Source organism: Suricata suricatta, chromosome 1, assembly GCF_006229205.1.
Source record: "Suricata suricatta isolate VVHF042 chromosome 1, meerkat_22Aug2017_6uvM2_HiC, whole genome shotgun sequence".
NCBI lineage: Eukaryota > Metazoa > Chordata > Mammalia > Carnivora > Herpestidae > Suricata > Suricata suricatta.
In genome coordinates, this window is record NC_043700.1 from 68,454,118 (window position 1) to 68,474,845 (window position 20,728).

Genomic DNA, 20,728 nt, shown 5'->3' on the forward strand with positions numbered 1-20,728 from the left:
TGATCCTTGGTAATCAAATCTAGTGTAACCACTGTCTGCAAGTGCTTACATATTTATGAAATGCTGTTTAGCAAAGTTATTATGTAAAAATTTAACATAAACTACTGGGTTCTATTGCCCATTCAGGAATTAGAATTACTTAAAATCCCAAAAGTTTAAAAAGAATGGTAGTTTGCTATACCTTTCAAGAGAAACCACTGAATAACTTTTTAAACTCAGCATTTTTGTAAGTTCTACAACTGTAGGTTATTCAGAATTACGGTTGAGGTTTACAAGGTTGAAATAAATATGTTTATCATTTTAAAACCAAATGTGCAAACCCGATTCTAAAATGAAACAGTATTTTAATCTGCCTGCTTTACAAAGAAACTTTCATACTCATGTTTACAGTATCTTCTTCAGAAGAACGAGGCCTGATTGGAGATATATAGTCGCTGTCCTACATGGCTGCCATTGGCAAGTGATACTGTTGGTGACAAGGGATGGCTTGGATAAGAATAAGGCCTTGTAGTATAAGGAAGCACGCTGGGAGTCGCAGAAGACAGGGTAGCACTAACAGGGGAAAGACTATTTATTGAGCTGCGATGGAAATTGTAGTCTGTAAATAAATACATGAACAATTATGCTGCACATCTTTATGGATACAAATTTAATTCAAAGAGACAATGCTTTAAAACTATAATCACAGTTTAACATAATGTTCTAACATTTGAAATCCTGCTAATACTATTTTGCTGGTAAAGACTCAGCATTCACTGGATTACAAGTTCTGATAGTTTTACCAGTCAGTATTATGTTTTGTTCACTGACCCCGCGTTTCAGAGATCTTACTAGAATGCATTTTTGGATATCTTTTTCTTACATATCTTTTAATTATAAGTTTTGTGTATTTTTGATCACAGAAAAAAAAGAGAGCCTCTGATTTCTCTTGCTCCACAACACAGCTCCTTTTAAATTTGGTTCTGATGCTAAGGGCTAGTCCATGAAGAAAAGATCAGAAACAGCAAATTCATATTTGCTTATTTTTTCTTGAAACTGTATTAGGCATCAAACCAGCAGAAGCATTCTCCCCTGGACTGCAAAAACATTTGGTGTAAACTAACTGACCAATATTTCATTATTTAAATACTAATATAAACATTTGCCTAACTCAATACACCAATTTAACATAAGAGTTCCTACTTGTACCATAAAACAATAAAATAAATCATGTTTATAAAATAAACTTGAAGAAACCATTATCAACTTATAGTATAGAAAAACCCAAAAATTAAAACCAAATTAGTTTTTAAAAATCCAATTATATTTGAAATATTACTGTTCCACATTAAACATTCATCTTATGCACCAATAATTTCCTGCTTCATTAATTGTAATGCTTATATATGTTTATGAATATTAAAGATCAAATTTGTAAATCCTGTACTTTCCAAAAACTCAACTATGTTCTTTAGGGTAGAATAAGCCAAGGGTCTGACAATGACTATAAAATGATTATTTATAAAAGTTATGGTGTTTCTAGGAAGGAAAGAAAAGGAATTAGGTAATCCAATGTACAAGTAAAGTTTTTTTATATTTTCCTCGTATTATAGATGAGGCCTAAAACACATGCGCATTAACTGAATGTTGTCATGGGACTTAATATTTAGCCAACAGGAATGAGATCAACTGCAGGAGAGTAAGCTCAAGCAACATCAGTAAGGACCTAGTTAAGAAAAAAATGGAAAAAATACAGATCAGTTAAATATAGGTTTAACTTCTAGCACTGTAAAACTAACTTGATTAATATTATAATCTTTTTATTTTTTATTAATGGTACCATAAGATCAATAAAAGCAATCTAAGAAGAACTGTACATTTAAAATAATTACTCTGATACCATTTGCTTTTCTAATTTCCAAAGTAGGACAAGTAGATAACACAGAATTGTTTTTCTTCTCTTAAAGGATCCACTTTGCCTGAAGGGTATGGTATTTAGTATTAACAGAAACATTAGTGCTCCTATAACTCAAATTAATTGCTTCAAAGAAAGTTCTGATTCTCTTCTCCTAAAGATTATTACACAAATACGGTCAATTCCTTATTAGCCATGTATCTGATACAACTAGTTCTTTCAATTTTTAACAATGCGGTCATAGACAATATGATTTAGAAAAACAGATCTTTTAATTGTTAAGACTTTTCAGGGAAAATGTAGTTTTCAGAGAAATTATTTTCACTTTAGGCTTATATCCACGCAAGAGTTAATGCAGCCAATTCACTGAAATGTAAAATAAAAGAGGTATCTTCAGGAAATGATTTCACAAAAAAGACAGCCAGGCAATTGGCTACTGGCATAGTACTTAGGTCTATAAATGGGCATTTCTAATAGTCTCCTATAGTAAACCTTTAATTTAAAAATACACTAATAAGCTGTGGGTTTTCTCACATTTCTAAAGAGACAAAAATACAAAATTAAGTGTTAATTTTGTGATAAACCAAGAGGAAAAAATCCCCCCTAAAACTACAAAGCTTAAGAAACAAAAGCCTATGGGGCGCCTGGGTGGCTCAGTCGGTTAAGCCTCCGACTTCGGCTCAGGTCAGATCTCACGTTCATGGGTTCGAGCCCCGCGTCAGGCTCTGTGCTGACAGCTAGCTCAGAGCCTGGAGCCTGCTTCCGGTTCTGTGTCTCCTTCTCTCTCTGCCCCTCCCCCTCTATGCTCTGTCTATCAAAAATAAACATTAAAAAAAATTTAAAAAAAAAAGAAACAAAAGCCTCAATGTTTGTAAGAATTTACAAGCATTTCAAAAATAAACTTTATTACAATATAAGAACCTAAATCTACTCAGAAAAACACATCTGGGTGATTAGAAAACACAATACATACCAAAGAGTAACTAGTGGCATAAACCGAGATGTTAAGCTCTAATATACAATATTAGAAATATTAGAAAGTATCACTTCTTATGAAATAATAAGTGACTCAAAATTCCTAACATATACTTATTTGCCCCCCCCCGGTTTTGTTTCCCAATGAACATCCTTAGCTCTTTAATCCCACTGTTTCTGCCTCAGACTGGGATCTACACTCCCCTTTCCCTTTCTGAAGGGAATGGTGAGAGTTTTACACTGAGATTTACTCAACTGTTTTACAACTTTTTAAATTAAGGTACAATTTACATACAATAAAATGCATACAGCCTATGTGTTCATTTCAGTGAGTTCTGATCATTGTATAGGCCTATGCTAACAACGCCTAAAACAAGATCTAAAGCAGACCCACCAACCCAGAAGTGTCCTGGGCTCCTTTTTAATCAATAGCCCTTCTGTTGGAGGCAGCCACTTTCTGATTATAGCTTAGATTTGCCTATTCTCAGACTTCATACAAAATGTATTTTTTAAGTAATTTTTATGTCTAGCTTCTTTCTCTCGATACAATTTCTAAGATTCATTCGTGTATGTCATGTATGTCGGTAGTTTATTCTTCTTTTTGTTCAGCAGTACTCTGTTGTATGTGGAGACCATAATGTTTTTTATCCATTTACCTCTTGACAGATAAATATTTGAGTTGTTTCTAAATTCTAACTATTAGGAATAAAGCTATTATGAGCATTCTTACACATTTCTTTCTGTGGATGTATATTTTCATTTCTTTTGGGTAAGTAAGCGGCTGTGAACTTGCTGAGTCACAGGGCAAACAGACACTGCTGAACTGTTCTCCACTATGATCATTTTACATTCACGCCAGTAAAGTCTGAGAGCTCTGGCTGCCCCACATCCTCACCGACATTCCGTACTGCTATAGTTTTTAATCACAACTATTCCAAAGATGTGAAACGGTATCTCATTTTGGTTTTAATTTGGATTTCCCTTGTGACTAATAATGTGTTCAGTGTCCTTTTAAATATATTCTTTAATAAAGTATGTATCCAAGCCTTTTGCTCATTTTTATTGGTTTGACTTTTTATTGTTGATTATTATTAATAAAGTTTTTAACTAAGCAAGTTCTCTAAATCATAAACCAGGAATCGGTTGAGTCCTCAAGAGCCTCTAATTCCAACCACCAGTTTTCACACAGACACAAGACAGTTAACAGACACAGACTGTTCAATATTCCCAGAATTGAAGAAAAACAAGCTAAAAATTAGGCCTCCTAACTCCTAGGAAACTACTCTACTTGACCAAACTTTTTCACTCTGGCAATCTTCTTCTCAAAGGTGGGCTGGCGAAAGCGTCCCAAGAGGTTGCCATGGCCAGGGGACTAGAAATATGGTAGATGGTGCTCTCAGCTACATGGCTGCAGCTCGCACCTACCCAGTCCCACACCTGCATTTCAACCCACACAGCTCTGCATTCCCTTGTTTTATATGTGAAATGCTATCTAACAATTTCGTTTGAAGACAAGGCCCTTTTACAAAAGAAAAAAACCGTGTGAGAATAACTTGCTCTAATTAGAGATAGCATTTTGATCAAATCCTCTACAATTTCGTTATTTACTATCTTGAATGAATATAAACATTTCCATAGAATAACTTTGATCTATATAAAGACTAGTAAATAGGCTTAACCTTAACTGCCAATTCTAATCAAGCAGCAACGGCTAAAAGGATCCTGGATTCCAAATGATTTGGAAGCGGAGTCTAGACCGAGCAGGGAAGTGGTGAGTTAAGCGTTGCGGCACTGACATGGAGCAAGTGCGGAGACTGGCGGCACATTCGCTGCCTACTCGTCAGTCCCACTGAAGCAATAATTTGGTCTACATTTCTCTGTCCAACACAGAGACGAATACCACCAACACATTTCTCAGTGAAAATCTACACAATGGACTTACACCGCTTTACTCCATTTGTGTCTAGTTTTTTGTTTTGTTTCTAGTCTCTTACACATCTTGGGCAAACACCATGGATTCTCTGCCTTTCTGCTTCATATAAGGAGGGAGGAATCCCTTAATAGAGATCTTAAATTGAGTTCAATGAAAGTGTCTTCTTATGTACTTACTTTGGCTTTTTCTTTTAATTTGTTTCTGATCACACTCTTTAATTTTCCATTAGTAAGTACATTCCTCATAATTGTTTTCTTCCTCCCTTGTTAACTACTTAAGTTCTACTTTCACATCCACTCCCTCATTCTGATGTATACCCTTTTTAGGTGTACAAGTAAGTGTTTTGTTAAACATTTGCAAAGTTGTACAACCAACACCACTATCCTTCTTGATAGTGATCCTTATCCTTCCATCACCTTAAACTAAACAAACTCTGTACCTGTTAGCAGTCACCCCTCCCCCCCAATTCTCTCCCCCAGGCCCAGCAACCACTAATTTTTCTGTTTCTATTGATTTACCTATTCTGTATTTTTGATATAAATGGGATCATACAATTTATGTGGCCATTTTTAACGGGCTTCTTCATGTAACATTTTCAAGGTTCATCCATGTTGTAGCACATACTGGAACTTCATTCGTTTTTATACCCCTTGTGTAAATATACCACATTTTGTTGATCTAGTCAGTCAATGGACATTTAGGTTGTTTCTACCTGTTGGATGTTATGAATAATGCTGCTAAGGAATAATATGTACAAAATTTTGTATGGACATGTTTTCCATTCTCTGGAGTAAATAAGTAGAAATGGACATGCTGGGTCATATGGTAATTCTTCTAATGTTTATTTTGAGAGAGAGAGAGAGAGGGGGTGTGTGTGTGTGTGTGTGTGTGTGTGTGTGTGTGTGTGCAGGAACAAGAGGAGGAGCAGAGAGAGAGGGAGAGAGAATCCCAAGCAGGCTCCACACTATCAAAGTGAGGCTCAATCTTACTGCCATGAGATGATGACCTAAGCCAAAACCAAGAGTTGGAAGCTCAACTGACTGAACCACCCAGGTGCCCAATCAAATGGTAATTTTATGTTTAAATTTTTGAGGTACTGCCAAACTATTTTCCAAGGCAGCTATATTGTTTTTACCCTCCCAAAAGCAATGTATGAGAATGAACCACCTGTTTTTGATCTATAAAATACATTTCCCATGCCATTAACACATATCCCTACCTTAAATGCATATTTTAAGCACCTCTTTAGATTTCTTTGGGGTCCATATTAAAATGCCTTAAAAATTTTCCTCATTTCACCATTTTATTATTTCGATTTCTAAGATTCAAACAAACAGCCATAACTGAAATAACTCAGTAACTTTCTTTCACTGTACTCTATCTGCAAAAGTGCTTAACAGCATTGTACATACACACACATTGTACATACATACATTGTACATTATAAAAACATGGCTGAGTTCAAACAGAAATTTTAAAAATCTATTATAATGTAAATAACATTTATCATTATTTTGTACTATTCATCCTACTAAAAAATGTCAAGAGCTAATTAAAGCAGAGGAATGAATTTTCAAAATTGCTAATTAAACAACTTCCAACCTATGACATATTTAAAAATCATTAACTAGAAATTTTTAAGTAATACTTTGACTAATACATGGATTATTAATACTATCAATACATTAGTTATAATCAAATTTACTGGCATCTTTACCTCATTTACTATCCTTATTACAATTAAATTTTGACCAAAAACCAATATTTTTATCCTCTACTTAATTTTTGCTATAGGCAGCTGACAGCAAAGAGCAAGAGGAGATATGAAGTGACCTGTTTTTTTCCTCAGACCAGGCTCATGGAGTAACTTAAGCCAGTTCTTTTGTTTTAAGATGATTTTTCATTTTTTGGGTATGGAGTTCCTTGTAGATGGCCATTTATAGCAAAGTGGATGGACCTCGAGAGTGTCATGCTAAGCGAAATAAGTCAGGCAGAGGACAGATACCATATGTTTGCACTCATAGGTCTAACGGGAGAACAGGAGAAACCTAATGGAGGACCAGGGGGAGGGGAAGGGGGAAAGAGAGTTGGGGAGAGAGAGGGACACAAAACCTCAGAAATTATTGAATACTGAAAATGAACTGAAGGTTGAAGGGGGAGGGGGAGGGAGGAAGGGGGTGATGGTCATGGTAGGGGACACTTGTGAGGAGAAGCACTGGGTGTTATGTGGAAACCAATTTGACAATGAACTATTATTTTAAAAAAAGGTCATTTTTCAGAAGCTTTGAGAATGCTAATCTTAGTAATGGCATGATAAGAATGAAAGTTATTATCTCTAACTCCTTTCTTACAAAGTACAAATTCGTTAGTTCTCAGTTTTTACTAATTATATTTCTCAGTCTCAGTTTTTGGAGTAGGGTAAAAATCATCTGCTTTTGTTTCTAATTAAAATATTTTTTTAATTTACACGGTAGTTTTACAAGGTATTTTTCCATAATATTTTGAAAGAGTAATTTGAGTTTCAAATTCTTACTGTGAAACTTTTGACAGCACATAACAATTTGCATAAACATAATTGTCAGGTATCTGTACTTTTATTTTTAAGTAATTAAAACGGTTTCCTTCTAAATTATCTAAAGATTGCAATTTAAACCTTCAAAAACAAAGGTCTGAAATTCTAGAAAAAGCAAACTAATAAACAGTGCCAGCAACCAGGTCAGTGGTAGCCTGGGAAAGAAGGCCGAAGGAGTAACAGGTTACAATTAGGGATGTGAGAAATGTTTGTTTTCTTGATTATGGTATCTTTTCACAGATGTATATATAAATCAAAACTGACCAAAGTATACACTTTAAATATGCATTTTATTGTATTTAAATTATACCTCAATAAGGTTATAAACAAAACCCATGTTTCTTTGAGCTAGTTTCAGGGTTTCCCTCCCAATCTATATCCCCCAAACAATTCAAGTACTTCAAAACAAGAATCCCTTAGCCAAATAAAATCTTGAAAAAAATTCAGTCAAAATGGGTTTAACACCTACACAGGTTGCTACTACAATGATTTTCAACAGGCTAATAAGCATTATGATTTTCCCAAGGGCAGTATGTAGTACACAGTTTTTCCCAAACTTGGCTGACCTTAGAAACAGTTATTTCACTGAACAACTCTGCAAATCACTTTGTAAAGAACTTAATGGGGCCAGTATGTGATGGGAAAGCACTGAAAGCAAAACAGAAAAATTCTTGAACTATGTTAAACAGTGATTACAAATTCAAAAGCCCTCAGAGGCTAAGATGTAACAAACAAAGGACTCAAAGAGGACCAACATGTAAAACAGTAGGTGTCTAGCTATTTGTACTACAATTAAACTAAACTACTTTCCTTTCAAAAAACAAAAAAAACCAAACCATATCTAGAGCTTTCAGTTTTCTATCTTTGTTTAATAGATTATGTCAAATTCCTTTTAATGGCAATTTCTAAACCATTAGGGAAAGATTAACAGAAAAGCAACCGATATGACAGAGAATTATGATCTGAGCTACAGTTTACCTAGGCTTCAGTATGGCTCAAAAACTGCAGCTCACTAGAAAAATTATCTGGGCAAAAGTGAAGAGAAGAAAAAAAAGCCTTAGAAAAGATAGCAACTCTTTGCAAGTTTCATTTCTATCGGTAAAATTAGTCTTCATCATTCAAAATTTGAACTACAACAACTTGTAAGAAAGGTATTTCTAATCATCGCAACACATGCTTGAATTTTTATGTTAGGATTAAGATCTATAAAAATAAAATTATAAGCCTCAAGCATAATAAATGTATTTCCTTATATCTGAAGTGTTAATTCTACTAGTAAGTTAATATTTACTGAGTATTTACTAAGTGCCAAAAATAACTACAACATCAGCACTACCTTAATCCCTATAATAGCCTTACCATAAGTACTATTATTTTCTTCTTTAAAAACCAGGAAATTGAAGCACAAAAAGATGAAGTAACTTACTCAAGAACACAGAACTTGTACATGGATTCTGTCCAGGGAACAACATTCTTTTTGCCTCAACATGCGAAAAGGAGTTTGAATGGTAATCATTATTCAAACTATAAGCCACCTTTAATTACCTACTAAAACTTATCCTTCTCAGTAGAACGTAGGAAAAACTAAAGGGTGAATCCTAGTAAACATAACTTTTATTCTAAATTGTATCAAAAATAATTTTGGTTTTATTAGTTAAAAAATATACACATTTTCCAGATAAGTTTGAGAAATGCTGGATAATCTACATATTACATTCACTCCAACGACATCTACATTAAAATACTGTTTATCATGTTTGGTGATTTGCAATGTACACTAGTCTGTATATAAGCTTTGAGAAGACCTGAAATAAGGAAACTAGTTTAACTTTTTAAAACTTTGCTTAATGAATCTATAATTAAACAAACCTATTATAATCATAATATTTCACAAGCTTTCATTAGATAATTTAAAATATATCTTCTTATATCCATAAGAATCTAAATATTAAGACCACTTAATATTCCTACAAGACTTTTTCTTACCTGTTTATTTTCTCCAAATTCTTCTATAGAGGTCCAGGCTGAAGAGATTGTGTTCCCTGTCTGTAAGCAGTGAAGACAGAAAAGAATTGAGTCTTTAGATTGATGTTATCCCTAATCTTGGAAGTGCATGGAATCCTTGATGACCTTACTTAAAAACTTTCTGATCAGTAAATAGGAAAATAAAATTAGAGAACAAAAGAAACTAGTGACAAATAATTATAATTTCTGAATTTCTGCAAAGAAGAGCAAAGAGAGCAGTATTTTGAACAAAAAATATGAGTTAATACATTACCAAAAAAAAAATCTTCCTATATACATTAAGTCCTTATTAGTTGGTTTTTCCAAGAAATACTACTCTACTAATAAAATAAAGGACTTTTAAAAAAATTAGACTGCCTCATTTCTGGTAAGTAGATAGCCAAAGAACCTAAATATATTTGAAAAATATCAAAATCCTTTCCTTCTATCTTAAAAAGACACAGGTGGCCAAAACAATAGTAAGCTTAAAGAAATGTTATTAACAGCTAAACTTTATCTTCTTGAAGCCTAATGTAACCATGTACGTATAGTACAACTTTGGACATTCATACATTTTAGTAGTTATCTTCTTATATCCCTTAAAGTTTTCTGGTAGGGATGTACATCCGACTCCATGTTAAGATATAGTGAAAAAAGGTATGAACAAATGATCCAAATGTTTGATGATCCACACAGAATGACAGATTTTTAAATAGCCATCTTAAGGAGTATAACTCAGTAGAAAAAAATTCACAATACTTTCTTGATTTTTATATGATGAAATAAGATAACTTCAACCCTCCTGGTGACAATTAGAAAATGTAGGTAATTATTAAAAGTAAAATTATCCATCTGAAAGCACTGAGAAGGACCAAGAAAGACAGTGAAGAATTATGGGACCATGATCTTGATGAATAAGAAGGAAACCCAAAATGTTTTACACATCTTTTGGAGGTGTGTTTCCCCTAGAAGGACTAACCAACTAAAGAGGGATCTGACAGACAAGGGAAGATAACAAGAGACACATTTCTATGGATCAAAGGGCAAAATCAGAGCCAAGGAGTTACTGATAGAGCATATCTGGAATCTGAATAAAACTGAACTAAAAGTAGATCAACTTTAACAGAGACTAATTCAACTTCAATTCTTCCCAATCCCTGCCTGGATTAAGGCAACCTGGGATTGCCAGTCCCTTGGCCATCTTTCTGAAGCAAATCTCTGACTAAACATTTGAAAGTATGTTAGCTTTCAAATTATCTCTATATTTTTCATAGGCAATATCTGACATTCAATCAAAAATAATCAGTCATCAAAGATAAAACAATGTGACTAAAACCAACAGAAACAACAGTCAACAGTGACTAATCTACAGGGAATTTAGGTAAAGTTTTCAGAACTGAATATTAAAATAATGATGCCTAATATGCTCAAGGAAATAAAAGACTGAAAATTTTGAAGCAAAAATATAAATCATAGTCAAATGAAATTCTAGAACTGAGAAATAAATCCAAATAAATGGTTTATCAGCATGTTAGACAAAGTAAAAAAAGAATCAATGAACCAAACAAAAGGTCTGAGGAAAATACAGACTAAGCATACAAAACAATGAAAAATGCAGAAAGAACATAATAGATACATGGGATACACGAAAGAGGCCTAACACAGGTGTAACTGGAATACCATATAAAAAGGAAGAAAAAATGAGACATTACCAATATTTGAAAACAGATTAACTTAGAATTTTCTAAAATAAATGAATAAGGTTGATACCAATATTTGAAAACAGATTAACTTAGAATTTTCTAAAATAAATGAATAAGGTTGATCTACAGATTTCAGAAGTGGTGAAAAGTCTCAATTAATATAAAAACCAAAATAATAATATGTAAGCCCATTACAGTGACACTTCCAAAAATCACAGATGAAAAAAAAATACTAAAACTTCCCCCAGGGATGGAGCAGTAAGTAATCACAGCTGACTTCTCAACAGAAACAATGGAAGCCAGAAGACAGTGAGTGAAATTATAACTTCAAAGGGCTAAAGGAAAACAACTGATCTAAAAAAAATTTTTAGTTACAAAATTTTTCAAAAATACCCTTTCAAAAGGTAGGTAAATCAGAGACATATTCAAGTAAATAAAACTAAGAAAAACTGTCATAAGCATATCTACACCAAAGGAAATATAATGAATATTCTTTGGGCAGAAGATAAGGAAACAATCATAGTAGAAGCTTAGAGATTTAACAGGAAATGAAGAGTAAAGGAAATGATAAATATGTAAGTGGTAAATGAATACAAATGTATATATTAATGAAAAGCAATGATAGTTGTATGTATACAGGGGTTAAAATATACAAGTTTAAAACATATGTAAATACCAAGACATTACAGAAACTGAAAGAAGAAATAAGTATATGAAGATTCCTGCATTGTCTAGAAATGTGGCAAAAGCATTAATTAGGATTAGGTTTCAATAAGTTAAGAGTGCATGTTCTGGTTTACAGGGTAACCACTAAAAGAAAGTAAATACTCTACAGCTAATACAGTTCAAAGAGAAAGGGCAAGTAATCCTCCACCTAAACAAGGCAAGAAAAAAGGGAAACAGAACAAGAAATAGAAAGCAAATGGCAAGATGAGAGATTCTAAGCAAATCAATTAAGTACATTAAATGCAAGCTGACCAAACACTCAAAGAACAGACTTTCAACAAAAATGAACAAGAACAACGGAATCTAACTATGCAGTGGTATCATCTTACAGCTATGATACAAGAGAAGTAAAACTCGAAGGTTGGAAAAATACATAATATGCAAACTCTAACCAAAAGACAGCTTATAAGCTTGTATCAATATCAGAGAAAGAAAGTACACTTTAAGGCAGGAATGCATGAAAGAGATAGAATGAAAATATAAAAAGGTATACTTGGCCAGAAAAATATAACAATTCTAGATTTCCATGCACCTAATACCTAACCTCAAAATATATAAAGGAACCAAAAGGAGGGAAAACATAGACCTATAATCGCAGGGGGTAGTTTTTATAACCCTCTCTCAATAACAGAATGAACAGACAAAAAATCATGAAGGGTAAAGAAATTTAAATATGATTAACAAACTTAACATAACTGAATTGTGTGCCCCAAAAAGATATGCTGAATTCCCAACTGCTCACATCTCTGAATGTGACCTTACTTGGAAACAGTCACTGCAAATGTTAAGTAGTTAACATGATGTCATAGTATAATATGGCAGACCCTTAATCTATATGATTGATATCCATATAGGAGTAGAGAAAAAAAACAGAGAAGACTGCCTTGTGAAGACACAGAAACACATGGAGAAGACATTATTACAACAGAGGCAGTGACTGGAGTGATGCATCCATAAGCCAAGGATTGCTGACAAATACTAGAAACTAAACTAGGCAAGGAAATTCTCTTCTACTGGCGCCAGAGGGAAACTGGTCCGGCCAACACCTTGACTACTGGCTTTTAGCCTCCAGAACTATGGGAGAATAAATTTCTGTTGCGTAAGCCACCCAGATTGCGGTACTTTGCCACAGCGACCCTAGCAAATACAAATTAAAAACCACAAACACATTCTTTTTAAGCAGGCATGGACTCTTTACATTAGCTGGTTGCTAAAAAAAATAATAAAAATAAATTTTAAAAAGGACTGAAATGCTAATATACTTTATGACCATAGTAAATATATATAACTACAAAAATACCATAGATTTAGAATTTTATACCCATGTTCAAGACAAAATCAAAATAAAATAGTCTGAAATAAATTATAAAAACAAAATAGAGCAAAATGTAACTGATGCATCTATAACCATGCTTTATGAGAGAAATTTGTAGCCTGAATATACATATATTGCAATTAAAAAAAAGGCTGAAAACGCTAAACTAAGATCAAAGAGAAAAAACTTCCTGTTTTTAGGAGGACGGTCTGGGCCAATCTCAATAATGAACACAAATGTAAAAATCCTAAATATCAAAACTGAAATTTAGCAGTACATTAAAAGGATAATGTATGATTACCAAATTGCATTTATTTCAGAAATACAGGGTTGATGTTACACTGACACATCCCTGTGATTCACTACATTAAAAGAATAAGAGATTAAAAAATGTAATTAAGTAGATGCAAAAAAGCATTTGATAAACTTCATCACCCAATTCATCCTTGATAAAAGAACTCTTAACAAACTAGGAATAGAAGGAATTGTCCTTAATGTGACAAAGGGCTTCTATTAATAAAAGCTACAGGAGCACCTGGGTGGCTCAGTCGGTTGTTAAGTGTCCGACTTCAGCTCAGGTCATGATCTCACAGTTCGTTAGTTAGAGCCCTGCAGGGCTCTGTGCTGACAGCTCAGAGCCTGGAGCCTGCTTTGGATTCTGTGTCTCCCTCTCTCTCTGCCCCTCCCTCATTCATGCTCTCTCTTTCTCAAAATAAACAAAAAAAAATTTTAATGAAAATAATAATAATAAAATAAAAGCGACAACAAACATCATACCTTAATGAAAAATATTGAAAGTTTAAAAGGATACCTTCTATTATCATTTGTATTTAGTGCTGGACAAGCAGTCCTAGCCAGTGCAATAAGGCAAGAAAAAAAAGAGAGGTTTAAGGATAGAAAGGAAGGAAAAAGCTCATTATTTACAACTGACATAACTATGTAGTAAAAAATTTTAAATAATATAGGATCAAACCATTAGAATCAAATAAAGTTTTATTCAATACATAAAAATAAATTGTATTTATACAAACAGGAACAATCAGAAATCAAGTTTTAAAAGCACCTTTTACAATGGTATTGAAAAACATTAAATACCTACAAATAAATCTAATAAAAGATGTAGGAGAAATTTACACAGTAAACTGCTGTATGTTCGGAGAAATTAAAGAAAGCCTAAATAAATGGAGAGAGCTAAAATGTTCAGAGATCAAAGAAGTTCCAATACTATAAAACATCATTTCTTTGCAAATGGATCTATAGAAGCAATTCAATTTTAATCAGAGTCCCAGTAAGACTTCCTCTGGTACAAATTTGATATAAATTTACAATCTAATTGTAAAGTTCATAGGGAAATACAAGGCCTGAGAAGAGCCAAGATAACTGAGGGAAAAAAAGGATAAAGATATTCTCTACCAAATATTAAGACTTTTCACAGTCATGTAATTAAAACAATGTAGTAAATTAAATGAGATCAAAGGAATAAAGAATCCAGAATAAGGCATGTATGTGTATGCAGGTGTGCATCAGTGTACATACACACATATACACATAACATACTTAATTTACACTAATCATGACTCTGCAAAGCAAAGGGAAGAGAGTAGTCTTTTCAATAAATAGTGCTGTGTAAATGATTATACATATTAAAGACAAAATAAAGGACAAAAAATTTCTAAAATATAATACAGGAAAATATTTCATGAATTTGAGGTAAGCAAAGTTTTCTTAAGCAGGACACAAACAGTACTAACTTTCAAAGATTGATAAATTGAACATACTAACAGGAGGAACTTCTATGTTTTTCAAAGTATATACCACAAATAGAGTAGAAAGGTTAAGCCATGCAGTAGAAGGTTTTTCTTCAAATGCAGCATATTTTAATGTGTTTCAAATAAAGCAATATGTTTTCTTCCCCAAACACTAGATATTCAGTTCTACAAAAGCACATGTGTCTTCAGCAGATTGTGCTTGTCTGGTCAGTAAGATAATTTTTTTCCAACATTAACTCTCTAAAGACAATTAATTGACTGACATCACTGCTACAACACAGGTTGCTATTGAGCCTTTGATCTTTAGCCACATGCTGAGTTTCCTAACAAATGAGTAAGTACTGCCTGGCTAAAATGCTGCAATGTCTTGATGAGAAAAAATGTCAGCAGATCAGGCAGAACCATGAAAGTTATAAAAGCAAGCCAGAGCTGATTATTAGAATTAGTAAAAATGACTGAGAGAGGATGACATAACCATATAGGATTTGTATTTCTGATTGACTCTTCTGACAGCAAATTGGGTCAGTACTTCTGGCAGGGAACCAAAACTGAGTGAAAACTTTTTTCCTCCTAGCTCAGGCCACCAACATCAAAGGGGTATTTGTAAAATATGTATCCAACAAGGGCTTGTATCTTAATAAAGAAGAAAACAAAGAACCCAACATAATACAGAGAAAAGAGACTTAAAAATAAGACCTTTTCTTCAAGAGGGATACCTTAATGCCCTAATATCCTATTAAAAGATGTTTTAAGATTATTAGTAAACAGTGATATAAAAGTTATAATCTCAGTGAAATAGCAATATATACTAACCTGAATGTTCAAAATTTTCAGGCTAAAAGACCAAGGGTTGGCAGGAATGTGGAACAACCGAAACCCATATACTGTTTGTGAAATGTAAATTTATATACTCACTTTGAAAACCTGACATTATTTACTAGTTTTAAAAATATGACCCACTTTTACTCCGATGTATTCAACAGGAATATATGTAAGAATCTTCACAGGGGTGCCTGGGTGGCTCAGTGAGTTAAGCATCAGGTCATGACCTAACCGTTCTTGAATTTGACCCCCACGTCAGGCTCCCTGCTGTCAGCACAGAGCCTGCTTCAGACCCTCTGTCCCCCTCTCTTCTCTGCCTCTCCGCTGCTTGCACATTCTCTCTCTCAAAAATACACACTGAAAAAACTGTGTTAGAAAAAAGAATCTTAAAAGCATCATTATTCAAATAAACAAAACTGAAAGCACCTCAAACTTCTATCAGCAAAAGAAACAGCAAATAAATTCTAACATTTTGATGGGATACTGGCATCAAGTGAGAGTGAATAGTACTGACACAACATAGACCAATCTTTATTCATAAATATAATGTTCAAAGAAGCCAGACAAAAAATATAAAATGTTGTATAAATTTCAAAAACACGGAAGCCAGAAGGATGGTTTCCTTTGGGAAAAGAGAAGGTATATGTGGGTGGGGCTACAAACAAAGGACCCCTTTGGGTGTTGATCTTTTATGTCTTCATTTGGTTAATTAAACAGACATGGTCCCCTCTGTGGTAAACACCAAGCTCACAGTCACAATTTGTGCACTTTTATTTGTATATAACATTATAACTTACGAAGTTAAAAAAGAAGGGAAAAGAAGGGAAATTACAACAGCTACCATTTGTTTATATAGTGATATACATATATGAGAAATTGATCATTTATAGTGATGATTAAAAAATACCACTGATTATAGTTATGGTCAAAATAAAATAAAAATGATTCAGAGTAACTTAAAAACTATAGTGGTGATTTTCAGTAGAGATGTTAGTTGAAATTATTATTAAATATGGAATCAGACTTCCATCCATAAGGCCTTCACATACTACCACCTGAAGTTTTACAATTAATTTTTTATTAATCTTTAGTTATATTTAACAGGAAAAATGCTAGGATTTAAATTGTCAATCTAAGACAATTACATTTCTGTTAATATACAGAAGAGATGATGATAATTCTCAAAACAAAAGTAAAAACCATCAGGTGAATCTCAAGTAAATGTCAATAAAAGGTTACTACTAGTACGTTCATTTGCATTTCAATTAGCATCATTCCCTTTAAAAAGTATGGCTGTTAATAAATATATTCCAAGAATTACTTCAGAAGAAATTTTTTTTCTTTTCTTTTTAAGTTTCAGGTATACAACATAGTAATTATTCAGTAAGGGATTATTCAGTAATCAAGACACAAGGAAAAAACTAGGGAAAAGAAAAGGCATGTCGGAAAGTCAAAAATAGGATACATTAAAGCTCAAAGTTCAGAGACAGGATCTTATTTTCTATAAAACTGGAGTCATTAAGATAGATTACTTTTAGTATTCTGTTATATAAGAACAAAAGCCAAAAAGAGATAAACTAGTAAAATTCCTGCTAGTTAGGGTATTAATTTTCATTGTATCCTCTAAGACCTAACACTGTAAATATGAATTGTTCTATAAACATGTGATGAAAAGTTTTAAAAGTCACTTAAAACTACTCATATGAGCATCCTGTACATTTTTGTAGAGAATTTTACTCTTTTCAGTTTGAAGAAGAATTCTACATAAATTTTAAAATAACTGGTACGCAAAATGAAGAACTGTTTTTCAGACTCTCAGATATGGAATACTGCTATTTCTTTCAAAACAGAAAATAACTAAATGCACAGGATTCCAGTATATTCCAAATATGGTATCTGTATTAGCAACCTGAATTTTCAGGGTTTTTCCTGCCTTAGAAAAATATACTGAAAGAACTCCATCTTCTCAGTCTTTACCTGTGTAGATGAAGAAGAAACGCAAGCTATTATAACCTAAAGTTTAGAAGTAACATACAATAAGCTATTGCCAATTTTCCTATTGTAAACTCTTAACAAATGCTACATATGGCACTAAATATAACTGTGGCTTATGTCATGAACTTAAGCTATCATAATGGTCAATGAAAGTATAAAATGGTATGTAATAGGATCCACTATATTCTATACTACTGCAATCATAATCTCCTCCTATTCTTCCACTATACAAATGTCATTTTTATATATACATAAATAAAATATATATGTCTTTAATATAAAATAACCCATATGACTAGCCTGGATTTTAAGGGTTTCACTATTTTGAAATACTCATTTCATCAGCATTTTAAAAACTAGATACTGATCATTTCTACTTAACTGAAATATAAATCTATAGTGCATAACCACCATGCACAATGTAATTGTTCTGTGTCTGTACCTACCAACTCCATGTCTCAGATATTTATTTTCCAATCTATTTTTACTTTTTGCTCAAAGCACAGCCAAACTTCATTTTTCCAAAGAATCGTCATCTTTTAATCTTACAGCATGTAGATCATTTTCAATTATTTGAAAAGCACTACATGCTAAGTATTAAAAGGAAGAGACAACACTGACCTATATAAATGCAAACAAAAAACTAATTAAAAAAACGTATGCACTGCTAGGGATTTACCCAAGGGATACAGAAGTGCTGGAGCATAGGAGCACATGTACCCCAATGTTCATAGCAGCACTGTCAACAATAGTCAAAACATGGAAAGAGCCTAAATGCCCATCACCTGATGAGTGGATCAAGAAGATGTGGTATATATACACAATGGAGTATTACATGGCAATGAGAAAGAATGAAATATGGCCATTTGTAGGAAAGTGGATGGACCTTGAGGGTGTCATACTAAGTGAAATAAGCCAGGCAGAGAAGGACAGATACCATATGTTTGCACTCATAGGTCTAACAGGAGAACAGGAGAAACCTAATGGAGGACCAGGGGGAGGGAAAGAGGGAAAGAGAGTTGGGGAGAGAGAGGGATGCAAAAGTTGAGAGACTATTGAATGCTGAGAACAAACTGAGGGTTGAAGGGGGAGAGGGGAAAAGAGGTGGTGGTGATGGAGGAGGGCACTTATGGGGAAGAGCACTGGGTGTTGTATGTATTTATTAAAAAAATAATAAAAACTTACACAGGTCTGCATTATACTAAATCATATTGTGCCTCCCTGAAACTTTCATCTATTAGATTTAATTCCAACCCCTGGAGCTTCATAATAAAGTCTTTTTTCCATGTACCAGCTCCCCAAACACTTAAAAACAGCAATCATATTTCCCCTACAAATATTAGTATTTACAGACTAACTAGTCCCATATTCTTTAGTTGTTCACTATCCTACTTCACATTACAGAGTTTCCAAGTCCTCCATAGTTCTCAAGTTTAAACTCTGGTGCCCAAAAGAAAGTATTTCAGATATAGTCTGAGCAGAATAAAAATACCTGGTCTAGAAACTATACAACTTTACTTTATTACCCTGAGTTATATTAATTAATTTGAGAATCTCTAGAGTACAATGACTCATTCTAGTTTTGAATTCAAGTTCTTACTCTTGGCTGACTAACTTTCATTCTTTGCCAACTTATTTACTTAATTATAAAATACTGCTACGCAAACAGAGAAAAATATAATATATAAATGTACAGCTTACATTATTACAAAAACAAAACCATGTACTCACACTCAGGCTTACAAATAGAAAACTATCAATAACTGAGAAGTCTCTCTTGCATCATTTCCAATTTCTCCTTCTAACCCTGAAAGTAATCATGATCCTGATTTTTTTCATGACCCTAATTTTTAAGTGTTAGTCACTTTACTTTTCTCAATTGTTTTGCCACATATTCACACATCCCTAAGCAATAAATTGTTTAGTTTGTTTGGCTTTATTTTCCTATTCATAATTCCCCATTGCTTCAATTCTTTCAAATTAAAATGTGAATCCTTTTGTATTTTACATACTTTTAATAATCCATATCTTTCATATAGTGAGGTAAAATGTGGGAATAAGGGAATAAGCTGTCCATTACCAGGAAGGAAGGAAGGAAGGAAAGAAGGAAGGAAGGAAGGAAGGAAGGAAAGAAGGAAAGAAAGAAAGGAAAGAAAGAAAGAAAGGGCAAAGAAAAAAGAAAAGAAAGAAAAGAAAAACAGAAGATTAATATTCTACTTAAGTCCATGTACTCCGTCAATATGAAAACAATGCAATCTCTCCCCACAGGAAGCTAACTTTTCCTATTGGATTTTATAATAGGGCTTTAGAATGAATATAAGTTCCCTGAACTGATGAACTATACATTTAAACAGTGTGCCAGGATAAATATAAAAAAATAAGCAATTATACTTGGATTATTTCATTTTGGATTATTCATACCTCATATATAAATATAAATATTTGGGAGTTGACTACAGAAATTTTTCTTGTCATAGAAAAACTTTCAATATAAAATATCAGACTAAAGAAACTAAAAAAAATTATTACCAGAAAACTGAGATAAAATCTTAAGGCAATGAAATAATTCCCTTATTTACCGATTCAAATTAAACAGTGATTGACATCAATAATCTACTTCCAGAGGCTCTAGAAAATTAATGAAAAAGCTTGTCCATCTCTCTCCTAAGTCATGTTCACTACTGTAGTAACTCCTTGTTTGTACATAAACTACAATAAATAAAAAATAAGTGAAAATAAATAAAAGTACAAAGATTTTTAAAAATCAAGAGGTGAGGTTTTTTTAAAAAACACTGGTACATTAATAAAAAGTAGAGGACTGGAAAAAGAGCAGAAAAAGCACAGATATCCTAGATGCACTGCAATACAAGAAGTCTACTACTAAGTAAATCAGGGAAAAATTTATGAAGTGAAAAAGGAAAAACAATCCTTTCATCATATTCATAAATATACCTCAGAAGCTAGGAGAGAGCTCTCGGAGGGCAAGTAATCCTATTTTTGCTTAATTATGTCCTTTCCAC

The 20,728-nt window shown here is 33.1% G+C and overlaps 1 protein-coding gene across 3 annotated transcripts in view; it reads right to left on the bottom strand.

Annotated features, from left to right (window-relative positions):
• Positions 1–519: 519 nt before the first annotated feature.
• RBM46 (RNA binding motif protein 46) overlaps positions 520–20,728 on the bottom strand; it is a 43,340-nt gene continuing 23,131 nt past the window's right edge. The window contains exons 6-7 of one of the 3 annotated variants that reach the window (XR_003913679.1): positions 17,623–17,690; positions 520–598 (exon numbers count right to left, since the gene is read on the bottom strand). Coding sequence is in view for 2 of the 3 variants with exons in the window: in XM_029952740.1 (XP_029808600.1) it covers positions 9,384–9,420 (37 nt within the window). In the remaining variant the exon portion in view is untranslated. Of the gene's footprint in view, positions 599–1,549; positions 1,706–9,360; positions 9,421–17,034; positions 17,691–20,728 lie in introns of those variants that run through there. The other 2 variants (XM_029952740.1, XM_029952808.1) reach the window with 2 other exon arrangements.